At 42.8% G+C, this 19447-nt stretch overlaps 1 protein-coding gene across 1 annotated transcript; it reads right to left on the bottom strand.

Annotated features, from left to right (window-relative positions):
• Window positions 1-11509: 11509 nt before the first annotated feature.
• Window positions 11510-13689, bottom strand: LOC121914654 (leukotriene B4 receptor 1-like). The gene has a single exon (XM_042438247.1). It carries the CDS (start codon window positions 13608-13610, stop codon window positions 12600-12602), a length of 1011 nt encoding a protein of 336 aa, XP_042294181.1. The 5' UTR covers window positions 13611-13689; the 3' UTR covers window positions 11510-12599.
• Window positions 13690-19447: the final 5758 nt, after the last annotated feature.

Genomic DNA, 19447 nt, shown 5'->3' with positions numbered 1-19447 from the left:
TATATATATATATATATATATATATATATATATATATAATTTAATTGTATTTTATTATTACTGATAGGAGGGTTAAGGAGTGGTAGGGCTATAATGTTATTATATGACATTGTATTGATATTGTATTTTATTGGTTTGTTTTAATGTAAGCTGCTTTGATCGTTTGGAGGAGCAGGATATAAATAATAATAATAATTATTATTATTATTACTGAATGTTCTGAGTGTTAACATACAGAACAAGTAACACCATTTGTAAGAGTTACATTTTGACTACAACATCCAGAATCCACTATTGTCCATGCTGGTTGGTGGATGCTGGGATCTGCGATTCAAGGAACGTTTCCAAACTCTGCCAATAGTGCCCTCCCAAATCCCTCTTTCTGTCGGAAGGATTTCGCCTTCTTGAACCCAGAACTTTCAAAACAGTCATGAGCCCCAGCTAAAGGCTCCCATACTCTTTCATGCACCACCACCATCTTTCATTTGCCACATTTTCTGCACTTTGCAATCTATAAAATGTTGTACCGTTTGTTTTGTTTTTCAGTGCTGAAAGTACGACAATAAAATGATATTGTTTGCACAGCCACAAAACCAGGATCTGGTTTCTTTGCAGAGCAACATGTGGGTTAAGCCCCTGGGCAATGCACCCGGTCCAAAGTTAATTTGTAACTCCGATTTTTGTCAAAATGGAGGTGCATGGTCACTTACCTTTAGCATGGCTTCGGGTGCTCATGTTTATCTTGCCTGTCGTTTTCCGGCTACGTCCCAGGACTGAGGTTCATGCTGGAAACTAGCTCCGAATCCTGTGATTTCTAGTACTCAGCATCCTACCTAAGTGTCGTGATTCGCTGCTTCTCTTTCCATAGACCCACATGCAAACATGCCATTTTCTTTTGGACGGCATGAAGCCAAGCTGGAACATTTGGATATGTTACAGTTCCATCACATGAGCTTTGAATGATATCGAAATAAATGCTGAGTTTCTAAGTCAGGCACATTATTTTCCTTTGCATCATCCTTTAGATCCTTTTTTACATGCCCATAGATTTTATCCACAGCATGTCCCTGGTTCATATCAAAATCCATCATTTTGACCCCAAAACTTGCCCTCGACTTACATATGGGGTCAACTTATAGTTAAGTATATATTGTTCTTTATGTTGGCAGGTGCTGGACCTGAAATGCTACATGAAAATGGTTAGCATATACTGTACACTAAAAGAAAATCAATATTAATTTTTAAATGTACAAAATAGTTCTTTTACATCCAAAACACTCATTCATGGAAGGGTCTACCCTTTGCTTCCTTGCATGCTTAATAGACTTGCTGCATTACAAAGTTGGAGAGCTGCATCCGCACTGCAGATATAATCCAGTTTGACGCCACTTTAACTGCCATGGCTCAATGCTATGGAATGCTGGGAACTGTAGTTTATTGTGGCACCTGAGTGCTCTGACAGAGAAGGCTAAGTGTCTCACAATCTGTACTACAACCTGCCACAAGCATAGTCTGTACGGATTAGGTGAACGTGAGTCAATAGTGTGATGTGGCAGCTAAAAAGGCCAATGCGATTCTAGGCTGCATCAATAAAAGTATAGTGGCTAGATCAAGGGACGTCATAGTGCCACTCTATTCTGCTTTGCTCAGGCCTCACCTGCAATAATACTGCGTCCAGTTCTGGGCACCACAATTCAAAAAAGATGTTGAGAAACAGGACTGAGTCCAAAGAAAGGAGACCAAAATGGTGAAGGGTCTGGAAACCATGCCTTATGAGAAGAGACTTAGGGCGATGGGTATGTTTAGCCTGGAGAAGGGAAGGTTAAGGGGTGATATGATAGCTCTGTTTAAGTATTTGAAGGGACGTCACATTAAGGAGGGAGCAAGCTTGTTTTCTGCTGCTCCAGAGAATAGGACCCGGAGCAATGGATGCAAAGTACAGGAATAGATATTCCACCTAAACATTAGGAGGATCTTCCAGAGAGTAAGGGCTGGTCGACAGTGGAATACATTGCTCCCTTGGGGAGTGGTGGAGCCTCCTTCTTTGGAGGTCTTTAAACAGAGGCTGGATGGCCATCTGTCAATGGGGATGCTTTGATTGTGAGTTCCTGCATGGCAGAATGGGGTTGGATTGGATGGCCCTTGGGGTCTCTTCCCACTCTATCTATGATTATAACGGACTCATAGCAGCAAAGGCTTCAAATATGGAGGGCCATTGTTCTTGGGTTATAATTCCTGTACATATCTGCGCATAGTTTCTGTATGCCCGACCGTTGCACGATTGCCACCCTTCCCAGGAGGTTCCAGCCTTCCCCTCTCCGTATATGCGTGTCGCATGACCAACAGAGCATATGTCTCCAGGATGCAAAGGCTACACCATGCATTTTCTTTCTTTCTTTTTTAAGAAAAAGGTGTATATGTTTTATTGCTACCCCCTTCTGCAGTGTCAATATTGATCTAAACTAGGTGTATGGCAGAACAGGTGCAGAATGCGCCATGCCTCTTGTTGCAGCCCTGCCAGAGTTACGACGATATCAATACACATCCTATGCGCTTTCAGCTGCCAACACCGCACCCATCCCTTTTCACACAGATCTTTTGGTCGGAGGGCACACCCTTGTTTGTCAAGGAACAACTGCTTAAGTGAAGCATTGCGCGGCTGGTTTCTCAGTCTCAGCCCAAGACATGATGGTGCCTTCGTCCCAAATAACATGCAACGCAACTCCCTTTAAGAGGCTGTGTAATGCTTTTTCTTTTAGCAGCCCTAAAAACAGGGCCGTGAAAAATGTTGCAGGCAGAAATGTGTTGTTTTCAAGGGTAAAATCATCTTTCTTTGCTCTTTTTTTGGGGGGAAAGTGTGTGCACTTTTGAAAGCTGAAAATGCGACATTGGGAAAATGAGAGGGAAACCAGACATACTCAGGGTGCATCTAGCAGTATGACACCATTTCAATGATTCCCAAACTTCGGTCATCCAGGCATTTGGGGCTTCAACTCCAAAAAGCCTTAGGAAACATGGGAAATAGCCAGGAATTCTGGGCGCTGAAGCCCAAAACATCTGGAACGCCAAAGTTTGAGAACCGCTGCTTGTATTCCATCCTATGGAATCCTTGGATTTGTAGTTTCACCATGTCTTCAGCTTTTGGCAGACTCACGAAACTGCAAATCCCAGGATTCTGTAAGATGGAGCCATGGCGAAGTGGTACCCAATTGCATTATTCCTGCAATGCAGATGCACTCTGTTTATTTACTTAAATGACAGTATTTATCAAGCAATATTGGAAAAAAACAAGACCGGCCCATTGACGGAGAAGGACCAGTTTTGGAAATGCTGATCTGATGACGCAGAAGGACTGATTCTTGTACTGGTGTTTAAAGGAAGAAATGTCACAGAGTTTGGATTTATATCAGTGCATGAGCCGTTGGATTGTCCTGTTAAAGACAGATTTGCAAACAGTTGATAAGAGCTACTGATTGCCATTGAGGAACAACTGCAGATAACGGAATCAACAAGAAGCAAAAGCAGCTTTGTGCACATTTGCTTTTGCTTTTAAGTGTAGGGTTTTAAAGTCTGGGATATTTGGACCAGGACATTGGAAGACCATGGTGCGAATCCAGGTCATGGAAACCCATTAGGTGACATTAAGCAAGTCACACTCTCTCAACCTCAGCGGACAGCAAGGACAAAACCTCCTCTGAAGCAACTTGGCAAGTAAACCCTATGCTAGGTTTGCCTTAGGGTTGCCATAAGAAACTACTTGAAGGCACACAACAACAAATTTGTTGAGAGATCTGTGCAACTGGAATATCTGCTTTAAAAACATGCTGGGCACGTGTTGCATCACGGAGTGCAAGAGCAAAACTCTTCTTATCTGTTCTTAGTCTGAGGTCCAGTGATCAAAAGGGGGATGGGTCTCATCCTGAATTCGTACCCACCAACACTCTCAATTTGCCTGGAAAAGTCCTGAACGTTGGCATCACTAGGGTTGGCATCACCTGGTTTGGTACCTCATGGTAACTTATTGGTCTTCCACTGTGCCACACCTTACAGAATCCTTAGTAATGTTTGTTGTATTAATGTTACCCATAAATCATATATCGCTGAACAGCATGGCAATAGATAAACTGCTAGCAAAATTAAAATTATGACTTTTAAATTACAGTATTATAGGTACAGCCTAAATGTATTGACATTTACAATGATTCATGTGAACATCCAGAGATGCTGGCTGTATAGCAGCTCCAATAACATCCACCAAATAGTGATACCTTTATGGGGCCAAACAAAATGCACAAGATACATGTTGCAAGCTCCACTGGTTTCTTCATTAGGCAAAGGTGTTACAAACCATACAGATGTTAGTTCTAGGCCTGCATTTTGCTGTTTTTGATCTCAATTTAGATGATATGGAGGGTTATCTCTTTGCAGGCTGGCACTTCCTCCAGGAAATTTAACATCCATTTGCAACACAAAATTATATTTCCTTGAATCTCTCATCTTGCCTGATGAAGAAGCCAGTAGAGCTTCGAATGCGTACAACATGTATGGTGTGCATTTTGTTTGGACCTATGAAGGTATCACTGTTTGGTGGAGTCCTGATGTTATACTTTCAAGCGGTTAAAGTTGTTGTTGTGTGCTTTTGAGTCATTTTCAACATGCAGTGACCCTAAGGCTTTTCTTTCCAAGATCTGTGCAGAGGGTTTTTTGCCTCTGTTTTCCTCTGAGGCTGAGAGAGTGCGACTTGCCCAAAGTCACCTAGTGGCTTTTGTGGTTGAGCTGAGAATCGAACCCTGGTCTTGAGAGACACAGTGCAACATCCAAACCATTAATGCCATGCTAGCTCTCACATCCTTAGAGGGTTTTAAATATTTTGCTTTAGTTTTGATAGAGGGCTATTTCTAAAGATAAAATGCAAGTGACAGCATAATGAATGACCTAATACATCTATCTATCTATCTATCTATCTATCTATCTATCTATCTATCTAATCTGTTCCTTGAGGCAGCCATTTGACCTTGCAGAGGTCAGAGATGAGGAAAATCAGGAGAAGAGAGTTAACAAGGTCAATTCTAGTCTTTCTTATGTTAAATCAGTCTAATCCAATCTCATTTACATTGAAAGGAGGATGAGGCTAACAAAGTTAGACTTAAGTTGCTTCTAATTGTTTTAATTAAAAATAATTCAATTACATTTACATTCACAAGGAAGATGTGTTTAGCAATAAAGTTGATTTTCAATTGTTTTAAAAATTACATTGCATATATATCAATTACATTTTATGTTGAAAAAGGATTTTTTTTTCATTTAAAAAAATTATTTACTCCTGGTAGCAACAGAAAATATCGACACCAACAAAGGAGTTTATCATACAGAAGATAGATTGGTAAAATCCTGTGCAATAGTAAAGTAACAAAAATATGGGATTAAAGAAATAGATGGTATTGAAAAATGAAAGAACTTCGGAGGGAAGAACTATGAAGATTGCCGAAAAGAACTGTAATCCAAGCCATTATGTTCCCCATCGCCGTGTACGGATGGGACCATCGGACAGTGCAGAAAGCAGAGAAAAAGAAAATCAACTCATTTGAGATGTGCAAATCTCAAATCTCTGGTGCAACACCAAACTACACTTTCCAGAACTCCATCGCATTGAGCCATGGCAGTTAAAATGGGACCAAAACGGATGATTTTTGCAGTGCAGATGCAGCCTTGGAGCCATTGGGTGGGGATAGAGCTTTACATGCCCTTATTTTGCTTTTCCCCCAAAGCCTGTTTGTTTTACTTAAGGCTGTTTTACTGCACCCAGGTTACTACAGCAATGCTAGAAGTTTAGCCGCACCTTTGGGAACGCCGCCTGGGTGACTCAGGAGGAGCAAGGCAAGAGACAAGAGCCTGACCTCATTTGAAATAAAAAGTCTTAAGGAGGTAAAAGGGCAGGTTCAGGTGATAGGACTTTTTGCAAAGCCTGTTTCGTCACAGATCCTCAAACATGGAGCAGCGTACCATCAAACTCCATTTGGCAAGGACAGTCGCAATTCATCTCCTGGTCACTTTCAAGCTCACTTTCTCGTCTCTTCCTTCTACTTTGTCCTCCTTGTCCTCAGCTTATGTCAGTGGCTGCAAACTGTGAAGACACATCTACATCAGTGATTCCCAAACTTTGGGACTCCAGGTGTTTTGGACTTCAACTCCCAGAAGCCCCAGGCAGCTTGGCCAACCGTCAGGGATACTGGGAGCCGAAGTCCAAAACATCTGGAAGACCAGAGTTTGGGTACCACTGATCTACGTTGCAGAAATACTTAACTTTGGCACCACTTCTGGCACTTTAGTGCCATCCTACTGTATCCTGGGATGTGAGTTTGCTGAGACATCAACCCTCTTTGGCAGAGAAGGCTAAAGACCTAGTAAAACTATAAAAATCCCTAGATTCCATAAGATGGAGCTACAGCACTTAAAGCGGTATCAAACTGCATGATTTCTACAGTGGAGATGCATCTTGAAAAATGGTTTGAACTGAATTAACTGGGCATGATAGGTTCACCTTTGAGTTGCCATAAGCCAGAAATGACTCAAAGGCACACAACAACAACAAAGTCCACCAACGTAAGGACATTCCCCCATCCCTTGGAGACGCCTTGATCTGATTCAGCAGAGCTCTTTGTAGAGACTTGTCTATAGTTTTAGAAATCAGAGAGTCCCTCCATTCGAGGCATTCTGGGAACTGTAGTTTTGTGCGGCCTTAAATTTTTATGGTGCTTGCCATCTGCTTTTATAGTGGTATTTGACAACAAGAAAGTTATGCCAGATGGTGAATCATGCGGCGAGTTGCACAAAACCTGCCTGCCACTCCCTGATGTATTTCATTCTTGGCATCACTGGGAGCCATTGGACTAAGCATAAGAGTTTTACGAAAAGGCAAAGCAGTGGGCCTGAAGGTTATCATTTTGAGAACCATAATTCAGCTTTGTGACATATACGTTGCAACCACATCCAGGTAGACTTGACTTTCCCAAAACCCCTAAACGCCGGCTTCCAGTAAATAACTACCATGGAGCATTTGCCAGGTAAATTGTGTCCAATGGCTGGGACCTTTGTCTGGCTTCGTTATTGTCAACATAAATGAGACAGAAATTGTGCAAACAATGAAAACCCTTCCTTGTTTCATGCCTTCTTTCTTCTCTTTTCTTCTTTCAGTGCATCTTGGAACAACACTGAAGTCCACATCGGTGGAGCAAAGCAGATGCTCAAACAGAGCAAGAAGAACCTACTGGAGACTTCTGCTGGATCACTAAACATTAAAAGTTAAAGCCAAGATAGGGTTGCCATGCCTGGTCCAGATCCATACACGATCCAATTCAGGTGCCGACTGTCTTCACGAAATCTGAGAAACCTACTAATTCAAGTAAATCCATTCAAATTAATGGGACTTCCTGGTGGCCAGTGGCATAAGACGTATTGATTTCATTTGGTCTACTCTAATTGAGACTAACATCCAATCTAGTCTGCTTGATCTCTGGATAGTGGTTCGGCAGCATAGAACCGTACCTACCCAAAAATACACATTTCCTCCTAATTTTCATAGGCAAAAACTCACTCTTTTGTCCCTTATCCCCTCCATGATCTCCTTTTAAGAAGTCAGTCTGGACAGCAAATGGAAGGAGTTGACAAAAGCAAAAATTAAGCCCAGCCCAAGCGTCTATGGCCTCCTTTGAATCAAAGGCTTTGCTTAAGCCTCTGAGATGCTCTAATAATATACACACGCAGCTCTCTGCGGACAGGGCTCAGCTGTTGTGTGTTCTTGCACTCTCAAATTAATGGCACTTTCCTTTCTTCCACAAACAGTGGAAGGCTGACTTCTGTTACCGAGACGGATAATCCATCCTTGGAGATGGGAGCTTTCGAGACAAACCCAGGCTCTTCCTCATCACTTTGACATCTCAGCCCTCCAGAAGCTTACATTTGGGGCTTGATGTTTCCATACTTCCCGATGAAAGTATGTAGAATGCGAATGTAGAATCCAGAATAAAATGGAAATGAATGGGATTTGTTACTCATCACTAACATCGGAGTAGACCAATCCAACAGTAGGGTAGCCAGATTTCAAGGCCTGGTACCAAGGCTCTGGTTTTCATGGGTCACCTCAAGGCTCCGCAAAGGTGCAAATTCCCCAGTTTTTGAGCTCTGTGCAAATGGAGAAGACCCTGTGCAAATTTTCAACTCATCTAGTACAACACCAGCTTGTGAAAATTTGCATTGCTTCATTGATTTATTGCTGCAAAGACTTTCCAAGGACTCTATATATTTACAGTACATAGATTCTTCCCAAATGTTGTGGAGCCAGGACTCACCCTCTGCTCTCCTCTACATCAATTAGCTGTGTCAAAAATTTGCACACAACCTTTTCCACTTGTACAGAGCTCCTTCTTCTACACAACCATTAAAGGTACAGGATCCCTCTCCAATTTTTCACTCCGGCAACCCTATTCCCCCCCATTTTTGGAAGACGAGGGGCATCTGCAGAAATATCCCTCCTGAAATATCTTTGTGAAACCATCCATTTGACATATTGGACTACAACTCCTGCATTTCAGACTGCATGAACATGGGAGTTGTAGTCTAAGGTACCTGGAGAGTGCTAGATTAGGGCAGGTGTCTGAACAATATCAACATTTTTGTGACAGAGGAGAAAAGTAATTGGGACTCTCTCTCCAAATAGGGAGATTTGCAGTTTGTTTTCAGTAGTTTGGGATATACAGATATGGCACTATATATGAGGGAGGTTTGCAAGTGTTCCTACATCTTCCCTTCCTTTTCCTTTTGTCTTTTGCCAAAGGTGTACAGGCGCCCGAAACTGGCTTCAAATAGTGGTGGAGCGTTTCCCACCATTATGAAAACCTCCGGGCAAAGTTGGAAGTGAATTAACTCATCCAGAATGGATTATTTATCGCCTCTTTCAACACCGCCCTTTTCAGCCACGGCACTTGTCAAAACTTGCGCTTTCGGCTGCCTTCCACCCAAACGGCGATCTTTCCTTGCTGAATCCTAATAGGCTTGGAGACTCCGTATATTGCTTTCAATCTAGAAGGTGTTTTGTATAAATATAAAAACCAAACTATCAAATTAATTATCTGTGGTGAGTTTTCATATGAAAAGTGAGGAGAATTGGAGTCAAAAGTCATTGGAGAATCCGGAGACAGGAGGGAATGTTTCATCCTTTGCTCCACCATTTTCTCCACAATTCTTTTCCCATGGAAACTATTCCAACTCAGGGTATGATTGTTTTTCTTTATCACCGTTGCCTGAGGAGTGGAGCTTTGTAAACTTGCACCATTTATAATGTGCGTTTTGGTAGGTCCAATAAAGGTATCACTGTGAAGTCGAAGGCTTTCCTGGCTGGCATCCATAGTTTTTCATGGTTTTTTAATGGGATATGTGTCCATGTTCTAGAAGAGTTTATTCTTGACGTTTCGCCAGCATCTGTGGCTGGCATCTATATACCCAACTCTCTTCCATGCCAGCATTCTCTGAAGATGCCATCCACAGATGCTGGCGAAACGTCAGGAATAAACTCTTCTAGAACACGGCTACATAGCCTGAAAACCCCACAAAAAACCAAAGGTATCACTGCTTGGCGGATTTTAGTTAACATTATGCTTCACTTTGCCAGTCTTACCAACAACCATTCTCAGTTGTGACTGGCACTGTCACCTGCTGGAAATGTGCTTTACTACACCACTTTGTTTTCTGACACTTGCGATGGTCTAGTTCCAAGTTATTGTTCACTAGTTACTTACACATTTGTTCCTCCTTCCTTAGGCGAAGCACGCAGGTTCCAAGGCAGGTGGGAAACAAGAGCAGAGGGAAAGTATTCATTATTAGTCATTTACCATATGTTTATGCTGCCATCCCAGTCAACGCTTCTCAAGGAAATTTTTCAAGACTGTCCAAGTCTTTAATATAAAATCATATATATCTATATATATCTATATATCTATCTCTATCTATCTATCTATCTATCTATCTATCTATCTATCTAAAATAGAAAAGCTACATTAACAAAGATGGAAATAAATCTAAGTGATGCACTTGGCTTCAAAAATCCAAAAATCAACCTGGTAGATTTATCTTATACAGATAAAGAGAGCCAGCGTAGCGTAATGGTTTGAGCATTAGACTATGACTCTGGAGACCAGGGTTCGATTCCCAACTCAGCCATGGAACCCACCTTGGGCAAGTCACACTCTCTCAGCCTCAGGGGAAGGCAATGGCAAACCTCCTCTGAACAAATCTTGCCAAGAAAACCCCATGATAGGTTTGCCATAAGTCATAAATGACTTGGATGCACACAGTACACAAACACAGAGAGCTTTATGAGGGGATAGATCCATCAGACAATAAAGACCTCTTCCATTATAGAATTTTTATTTTTATTATGGAATTGGGAACCCTGTCCCCTTTTTTGGGGGGTAGTTTTTTTGGGGCTCTGTGGCCATGTTCTGGAAGAGTTTATTCCTGACATTTCGCCAGCATCTGTGGCTGGCATCTTCAGAGAAAGGCTCTGACTTCACATCTGTCCCATTTATGTGTGTGCAAGGGCTTGTTTAGAGCCGCCTCTTGTATTAATGAATTGCAAAGGGAGGACTTGTTAAGTATGCAATGACCTGGAAAATGGGATCGGTCATTCCTTTATGGCTACTGGTGTCAATAAGCCACGGATAATAAACCATGGTGGAGGTGGTTGGAATCCAATCCATGTTGTGTCAGGGCTGGAGCAAGGTGGCGATCAGGATCAGTGCATTTTCGCCCATGCACAAAAGTGTCTGGCTTCAAACTTAGACAAGTCCTGTCACCATCAGAAAAGTGAAGCTTGTTCTACAAATGGCATGAAGCAGGAATCACCTTCGGAAGATTGTAAAAACACTATTTTCAGTGCCCTCCAGATATTTTAGACTTCAGCTCCCATTGTCCATCGCATCTAGAATGTATCTGTTTGAGGAAATCTAGTATTAACCCGCTGTGCTATATTTTTGTGTGTGTGTGTATAGGGGAGGAAAACCTTTACAGTTGATAATAAAATAGCATCAAACCCAAACAAATCTGGTCGAAATGGATCTCCAAATCCCCTATAAAAGTATCACTTGGAAGTGAATTGCTACTTATTACACCAAGGTAATTCCCCCTTTACTTGTTGCTTTCAAAACGTAATTTTGCTAGGCCCTCATTATTCTCCAAAGTAAATAGTTAAATCTAACTACCAAGCTCTGCTTTTATTATTTATTACAGCATTCATACCAGAGCCAGTATGGTGTAGCTGTTTGAGCACTGGACTCTGGAAACCAGGGTTCGAATCCCGGCTTGGCCATGTCAATGCACTGGGGTAATCTTGGGCAAGTCGCACTCTCTCAGCCTCAGAGGATGCCCATGGTAAACCCACTCCAAAGAAAGTTGCCAAGAAAACCCCAGGATAGGGTTGCCTTAGGGTTGCCATAAGACAACAGCAGCAAGACGAAAACAACAAGAAACTGGCAAGATGTCACCCTCTGCGTAGTTCCACAGAATGAGTGAGAGAATATTTTGTAATGCTTTTTCAGTTCTGGTTTTGATTCATGATGTGAAGCAACTCCTTTTTTGCAATATTTAAAAAAACTTAGAAGGCGGATGAGGCAATTTGCAAGAAATGGATGAGTAGATCTGTCACAGCCGTGTCATTCTAGGGAAAGGTGCATCTGCACTGCAGAATTGAAGCAGTTTGACACTTCTTTAACTGCTGTGACTTTATCCTACATAATCCTGGGATTTGTAGTTTGGGGAGGTATTCAACCTGGTCTGTCAAAGAGATCTTGCCCTTAGTGATTTCACAGTGCAGATTCTGATTTCACCTTTCCTCCTGTTCTCCGTTTTTTACCATCTTTACCCAATGAAGAAGCCAGTGTGCTCTGAAAGCCAGTGTCATAATTTTTGCTCCTTGGTGTTGGGCTAAGAAAAGCATTACCACGACAGAGTATCTTGAATGTCGGATCAAGTTTCCTTGTTAGATGCAGGACAGAAGCAAGAAAAACATGGCAGTTTTTACATAACCAAAAGCAGAAATCATTGTAAATGTTGGAAATGTGGTATACAGCAAGGCACTTCTTTTCACACGCGGTGTTTGTGTAATAAAGCAAAAAGCTGCCAGGAACAAATGCAAAAATAAAATTAAAAAATGCAACCTATTTTAAAATGTAGAACTGAATTAAGACTGTAATTGTTTTTGTTGGGAATCTCTTAAGGAGAAATGTTAAGCTATAAACTTTGAAGTGAAGTATTATATGATTATAGCAGCAAAACTGTTGTATGCCAAGAGCTGGAAAATGGATTATATACCTCATACCGACCTCATAACCCAGGCAGGTTCATAAGAGAGAATTAAGGCCCTTCATCTATCCTGGATCTGAGCCTTAGATGTCTTTATAGGTCCTATCCAGCACCTTGAATACAAGCAAAACAAAGCTAATCTAAAAAGTCAGTCACTGCAAATCTCACAGGGCTGGTAAATCTCACAGGGCTACATAAAGGACTGGCTGTGGATGCGAAACCTCCTTTTTCTCTCACCGCTTGCGTCAGATCATCTCTGAGTTTGTCCAAGTCTCCTCGTTCCCATTTGGCGAAGGTGCATCTTTTGCAGATTCTTGCTTGACCAATGGGCTCATTTGCTCCAAGAGCCTGGACAACTTTGTCAACCTCACACTGCTGCGGATGTTCCTGGCTGCAAAGGCGTAAAGGAGCGGGTTGATGCAGCTGCTCACAAATGCTACTGAGCTGGCAAGGTAGACCCCAATGGCGGAAACCTTCTCCAAGGCACCAGCCATTTCTGGATGGGAATGCTCCATCAGAGCTGAAGCGATGCTTATCAGGTTAAAGATGTGATGAGGAAACCAGCAGAGGCCAAAAGCCACAACCACCGAAGCAATCAGCTTTTCAGATCTCCGCTTGGATGGACAAGCCATTTCTCTGATTCTCCTGCCAATGCAAATGTAGCAGATGGAGATGATGGCAAAGGGGATGATGAAGCCTACAGTGGTCTCCACCAGGAGACAAGCAATCTCCTGAGACTTTGTGTCATATACGCGAGCTGTACATTGGAGGCCCACCTCCGTATCGTCAAGCTCCTGAAAGGGGATTATGGTTGCTCCAAAGGCAACGGACAGCAACCAAATGACAGCCACCGCCAGGTGGGTGATGGTCTTCTGCTTCCACCGTTGGACGGCAAAGGGGTAAAAGACTGCCACAAACCGTTCGAGGCTCAAGGCTGTGATGAGGAAAATGCTGGCATACATGCTGCAATAGACAGCAAACACCAGGGCTTTGCAAGCGACAATTCGGAAGAGCCAAGTATTGGCGAAGGAGTAGATCCAGATCGGCATGGTCACGAGAACCAGGAGATCTGCGATGGCCAAGTGGAGGATCAGGATGACTGTTGAAGGCCGTCGCTTCATTCTTCTACAAATGGTCCAAACGACAAAGGAGTTCCCGGGGACGCCGACGCCAAACGCCAAACTCAGGACCACACAGACCAAAATCCTGGCAATTGTCAAAGACTGAAGTTCATTGGTTTCTTCGGGGGAATTCATTGTGATCCTTCTTTGCCACAGTGGTTCTCGCTTGTGGCACTCGCCGTTCTGTTTCTAGTTACTGTCCTTCCGTCTGGAAGATGACATGAATACACAGAATACAGATTGTTTCTGGCATGCATTTATATACAGTGCTTTCACTTCCTAATTTTCGCTTCCTAATTTTTTGCTGAACGCAGGGTTTTTTTCCCTGTGAGAAACCATCAGCACGCAGAGACTTTGCTGAGTTTCTTTTAAGAAGTGTGGGAACGGACTTATTCCCGTGTGCCTTTTAAGCAGAGCATGGAAGAAACTCATTGCCAGCAATGTGTCAGTGGTGGCGGATGGCTTTCAGGCTGGTTGGGGTGGTCAATCTGAATTGCTATGCCATACAGTACGGGCTCTTTTCATAAGTGTTTACAGAATTATTTTCTCTTTATTAGTTGAATCCAGACTATTTGCAGGATGTATGCTTCCATCCAGTGGCCATTCCAAGAAACAACAGAGTTCTTGTAGTGTCATTAATACATTAAAAATGAAAGCGGTTATGATAGCTTGAAAGTTTACAGACTTTAAGGAATCATAGGGTTTTTAGTTATGTTTCTCAGACAGACACCACATGCCCATTCCTCCAAAAATCTGAATGCACAAACTGGATTATTTCTGCAGTGTGTTTAGGACCTAAATTTCTAGTCCTTATGGCTTACCTCTATCTGGTTTAAGCCTTAATTCGGGTGGCACCCTGATATTATCAGATGGTTTTTGCCCCCTAATTTGCTGCCCAAATACAGCCCAGGTCTACCCCAAACTTCCAGGAGCGCTTTGCCAGCCATTTTCTCAAGCCAGAAAACTCCAGGATCTGAAAAGACCTGGGAGGAGTGGCTTTGGAAGCAGGGATGGACCTGGGGTGTATTTGGGTGGCAAATTAGGTTGCAAAAACCATCTGATAAGATCAGGATGCCACCTGAATTAAGATTTAATCCGGACAGAGGCAAGACAAATTAAAACGTCATGGGAAAAGCTCCATTGTTTCTTCTTCTCTTCCTCTGAGGCCAGGGCAATGGCACTTGAGATGGAGAGAGGGTCTTATTTTGCCCTTGGGAAGCAAACCAGAAGCCCAGCATGAAAGCACAGGGTTTCACACACACACACACACACACACACATCACTGAGGAACAGTTGAGCTGAGGAACACAAGTAGTCCCGTCGAGTCCAAATCATTTATGGATAAGTCTTCAGTCCAGGAAGGCAGGCCAAAGGATAGTCCAAAAGAGTAGTCAGAAGTCCAGCAGAGTTCAAGGCAAACCATCAGTTCCAGAATGGGGCACCAGCTTTGTTTCAACTATGGCCCCATACAGACAGGCCAAAATAAAGCTGCTTTGGGTCACTTTGGAGGTATGCTGTTTAAATGATGCATGCGTCCTAAGAGTCCGGAAGCTGCGCCAAAGCCACGATCCAGTCCTAAGGACTGAGCCTGTCTGTATGGGGCCCAAGAAAGGTTAGCTGTCATCCACATTTGTCTAGGGGTTACTTATAGCCCACCAGGTCTTGCACGTGCTCCCTAATTGTAACATGCTTTCTATATAAACACTGTGAGAACCCGTGACTTTCTTTGTACTGACGCCTCTTTGTAGGGGTAGGTATAGCAAGCAGCAATAGCAAGTATGTTTTTATACTGCTTATCGGTGCACTTAAGCACTCCTTAAGCGGTTTACAATGTGTAAGCCAATTGCCCCGAACAAGGTACTCATTTTAGCAAGCTACAGAAGGATGCAAGGCTGTATAGGTGAGTCTGACTTAGTAAGGTGTAGGTATAGGTAAGTCTGACTCTTCCTCTGAAAGTTGTGGCTGCTGGGAACTTTGTTCCTTTGGTTGCTGGAGCTTTGCTCCCCTGTGACTGCAAACCTGGCACATCCTCTGGGCTCTCAGGCTCTCTATCAAAGCCTTTATTTTCAGAGTCCTTGTCCATCCCAAGGTCCTGGCATGGCACCCTACTTTTCATCTACTTCTGGGCCTGGACATGGTGGAACTGGGCATAATGGATGCATGCCTCTTCTTTGTTGCACGAAAAGCAACACTTACTGAATTCCCATCTTGGCTTCTTCTAGACAACCATTCTAAAGGTATAGGAGGCTCCTCCAATGTTCAGCCCTATGGAGGACAGAAGAAAAAACAACAGATCATCAGATTCTGGTGGACCTGTTTTGCTAGTTCTGCTAATGAAGCTAATATACGTCTGCACTCAGACGTAAATTATATTCTTATTATTTTCATGATACATTGAGTGGGAATTAATTACAGTCGATGCCTATGAGATGCACTGAAAGAAAGTTGCCCAACTGTTAATTGATTGCCAGCACTAATGCTTACAAGCATTAAAAAAGGATGAGTAACATGGCATTACTCCATGGCATGTATGGCCTGAGGAGCAGAAATATAATGTAGGAATATAAGGAGAGCTGCGCTGGATCAGGCCAAAGACTCAGCCTCAAGGCTGGGAAACCTCTGCTCTTCCAAATGGTTTGGACTACAGTTCTCCATAAGGCCTTATTGTTGGCAGACATTTTGTGAAGCAATCCCCACAATTCCTTGCTATTATCTATAGTGGATGGGGCCGATGGGAGTTCATCATCATCATCATCATCATCATCATCATCATCATCATCATCTTTATTTACACCCCACTTTTCTGTTGCCAAACAATCAAGGCAGCTTACATCTAAAAATCATTCCAATATACAATACGTTGTACATATAACATCCCCATCCCCTCCCCAAAAAAGTATTAAACACATCACAATTAAAATTTATCAGTTAAAATAAACTATTAATAATAAAATAATCCATAGGATGAGTGATACACAGTACATAATGGGAAGGGAATTCATTTGGGATTTTTAAATCTATCTCTTTTAATTGTACCGTATTTTACTGCTGTAATCTTCTTGGATTCCCTGAGATTAAGTGGATTATTATTATTATTATTATTATTATTATTATTATTTGGCTGAATGGTTCTATTCAGGAAAGGCCTGCTGCAAGAGATCCGTCTTGTTGTAAGCCGAAATATCTGAAGGGCCAAATCTTTCCTACTCTGGCCATAAGCAACCATTGTCAGAAGGGAGAGGCTCAAGCGGATATGAATGGCTGGGGAAACCAGAAGAAATGGTCAGAGGCTATCTGCTGCTGGACCATCTCTGAGCATCTGATATCTGAATTGCTGCAGCCTTGCACATCTAAAGGATGCATGGACATGTTTGGACCTGGTGCTATGATTGAGCAAGTGTCTTTCCCAGGCGGAGGACACACCTGTGCCAGGTGGAACAAGCTGTCGACTTAGGCAATCTTGTCTGGAGGGGCACACAGTTCCCAGTCCTTTTCCCCAGAGGTGACTCCATTCCTCTCTTTGGAAAGAGGCCTCCCTGACTCATAAACTGACAGGATTCTCAGAGCGGCTGAGACAGTCCGGCGAGAGCTCAAAAGCCGTTTTCTGCTAGTAATATGGGGTCAGGTTTAACTACCTTAAAGGCGCACCATTTGGCCTGATTTTGGAAGCTAAGCAAGGTCAGCTCTGGTTAGTACTTGTATGGAAAGGGCCAATGAATACTAGATACTGTAGGCTATCCTTTAGAATAAGGAACTGGCAAAACATTCTCTGAGTATTCCTTGCCTAAGAAAACCCTGTGAAATGCATGGGGTTGCCATAAGTCTGCTTGCGCCTTGAAGGTGCGCACACAGAATATGGTGCCACTTGCATGTGTTAAATTGTTCGTGTCCCTTCCCTAATTCTCACATCTCCTTTTTCTGAGCCTAGTCCCACTTTACATATGATCTGCATGTAAATTAAGCAGAGAGGGTTATAAAATCCAGCCTTGCCTGATATCCTTGCCAATGGGAAACCATTCTGTTTCTGAACTAATATGCATTAGCACACAAAGCCAATTAAATCCAGACGCTGGAGCCTAAAACTGCCCAATTCAATTTGCATCCCGCAACTAAAGATTTGTTAACTGAGCTAGAAGCTGAAAACACCCAGAGTAGGAAAAGTCAAGCACCTTAATAGAACGATATACATTTGATATACGTTGGTATTGCTATTTTTTATTGAAACTGTTAATTGTTATGCATTTTTGCTATTCTATGTGATTGGGTGGGCTAATAATAATAATAATAATAATTGAGAAACACACCCCAAAAGTCTCAAGCCTTCTAACGTTCCTCCTAACCGTTGAGGTGGAATCTCTTTTCCTGCAGTTTAAATCCATTGTTCTGGGTCCCATTCTCTGGAGCAGCAAAAAACAAGCTCCATCCTCAATCTGACATGCCTTCAAATATTTAAACAGGGCTATTATATCGCCTCTTAATCTTGATCGAACCGTCCTTGGCTACATGTATGGTTTCCTCCTAGATTCCCAAATATGATCCCAGATCCTCTTATATGGCAAAGCTATTTTCTTGCACTGGGGTGCCCTCATGGGTACGTGCCTCAAACATCCCCTTTTAATATCAATTTGGTATCTGAAAAGAGAGGGTGAAGGGAGGCTACACTCTGGAGTAAAAGTTATGTCTGGTATGCCAGCCATTGGTATGCCAGAGATTCGCCGTGGCGCAAACACTGATAACTCTAAGTCTGGACTACTCCGGTGTATTCTGCATGGAGCAGCCCTTAAGGCTGGTCTGGTCTGGAAATTGAAGCATACCCTCAAATGTTTCATGCACCACTTTGAACATTTAGTGTAGTATATATAGTTACATGTGTGAGTCAATACATAATAAATAACTGGTCTTGCATAGCCAAAATGTCCCCATCCTGGCAAGAAAAGGAATAATCCACAAGGTCAGGGGAACTCCAAGGTCTGCAGAAGTATCCATAATATATATTGTAATTAAATGAAACCCTTTAGAGTAGGAGGAATAACAAGAGTAATCAAGAGCAAGCATGTTTGATGGCTACAGAATGATGCCGGTTGGAGGGGAAAAACCAGACAACCGGGTGGATTGGGAAATGGGATGGAGTTGTTTGAGCAAGTTCAGTACAGTACTTTCTGCTGCAACATTTTGTTACAGGACCCACCCGGGGTTTTTAAAAAGGAGTTGTCGATGGTGGCCCTTGAGGTCATCTTTATCAATGACTTGGATGACAGAATTGGGGGCATGGTTATCAAATTTGCAGATGACACCAAATTAGGAAGAGTAGCTAACACTCCAGAGGACAGGATCAAGATTCAAGATGGCCTGAATAGACTAGAAAGCTGGGCCAAAGCTAACAAAATGAAATTCAACACAGAGAAATGTAAGGTACTGCTCTTGGGGCGGAGAAATGAAATGCACAGATATAGGTTTATGGGGGACACCTGGCTGAATGAGGGACTTATACAGTGTGCCCTTGACTTATGCGGGGATCCGTTCCGGACTCCCTTGCATAAGCCAAATAGTGCATAAGCCCAAGTCCCGTTCGAATGAATGGGGCTCGTGCTTGTGGCATGGGAGAGTGTGTGCACCACGGGTGCGCATACCATTCATTTTCCCATTGCGTGGCTTCTGCATATGCTGGAAGCTGCGTATGGGGTGCATGCCTATAGCACAGGCGCACTGTAGTGTGAAAGGAATCTAAGAGTCCAAGGAGACTATAAGTTGAACATGAGTCAACAGTGCGATGTGGCAGCTAAAAAGGCCAATGCGATTCTAGGCTGCATCAATAGAAGCATAGTGTCTAGATCAAGGGAAGTAATAGTGCCACTGTATTCTGCTCTGGTCAGGCCCCACCTGGAATATTGTGTCCAGTTCTGGGCACCACAATTCAAAAAGGACATTGAGAAACTGGAGCCATGTGTCCAAAGGAGGGCGGCTAAAATGGT

Source organism: Sceloporus undulatus, chromosome 8 (assembly GCF_019175285.1).
Source record: "Sceloporus undulatus isolate JIND9_A2432 ecotype Alabama chromosome 8, SceUnd_v1.1, whole genome shotgun sequence".
Taxonomy (NCBI): domain Eukaryota; kingdom Metazoa; phylum Chordata; class Lepidosauria; order Squamata; family Phrynosomatidae; genus Sceloporus; species Sceloporus undulatus.
This window is presented reverse-complemented; position numbering and strand designations above follow the sequence as displayed.